The sequence below is a fragment of the Arachis ipaensis genome, chromosome B08, assembly GCF_000816755.2.
Source record: "Arachis ipaensis cultivar K30076 chromosome B08, Araip1.1, whole genome shotgun sequence".
Lineage (NCBI taxonomy): Eukaryota > Viridiplantae > Streptophyta > Magnoliopsida > Fabales > Fabaceae > Arachis > Arachis ipaensis.
In genome coordinates this window covers 6,567,384-6,568,148 of record NC_029792.2, presented here as the reverse complement: position 1 = coordinate 6,568,148, position 765 = coordinate 6,567,384, and the positions used below count along the sequence as shown (strand labels likewise).

The 765-nt window shown below is 33.1% G+C and overlaps 1 protein-coding gene across 1 annotated transcript in view; it reads left to right on the top strand.

Annotated features, from left to right (window-relative positions):
- Window positions 1-765, top strand: part of LOC107610362 (cellulose synthase-like protein B4) — a 5,028-nt gene that overhangs the window by 496 nt on the left and 3,767 nt on the right. The window contains exons 2-3 of the mRNA XM_021108090.1: window positions 51-381; window positions 468-587. Coding sequence (XP_020963749.1) covers window positions 51-381; window positions 468-587 — 451 coding nt within the window. The remainder of the gene's footprint in view (window positions 1-50; window positions 382-467; window positions 588-765) is intronic.

Here is a 765-nt window from a genome sequence, read left to right as displayed (position 1 = left end):
ATATATATATTATTAACTATATATATTGTGATTTTTTTTTTTATGTAAAGGGTAGCTGAGCTTCCATCAGTGGACTTGTTTGTGACAACAGCAGATCCAGTTCTTGAACCACCAATCATAACAGTGAACACTGTTCTGTCACTTTTGGCACTTGATTACCCTTCCAACAAGCTTTCTTGCTATGTCTCCGATGATGGTTGCTCCCCTCTTAACTTGTATGCTCTTGTGGAGGCTTCAAAGTTTGCAAAGCTTTGGGTACCTTTCTGTAAGAAGTACAATGTAAAAACTAGAGCACCCTTTAGATACTTCGATTCTAATAATAATGAGGCCACCGCACCCAACAATAGTCCAGAATTCATGCAAGAATGGTTGGCAATTAAGGTGATTATTATTATCAATTACATGCATATCGATGTTAGTTTATGTATATATGTATGAATTTGAAGTCTTTAATTTAATTTATGCAGGATGGGTATGAGCATCTTTGCAGTAAAATTCAAAATGCGACAAAGAAATCAATCATGCTCGACCAAGAATTTCACGTATTCTCAACGACACAGCTCAATAACCATCCAACCATAATCAAGGTGCATGAAGTACTCGCTATATGAGAAGGATGAGAAAGTATAAAAAAAACTAATTTTTAATTAGTTATCCCATTTTAAAAAAGAAAGTTAATATTGACTAAAAAAAAAGTTAATTCTCTAACATTATTTAAAGAATATATAACAATGCGATTGAAAAGGAGATTGAGACAGAGATTAA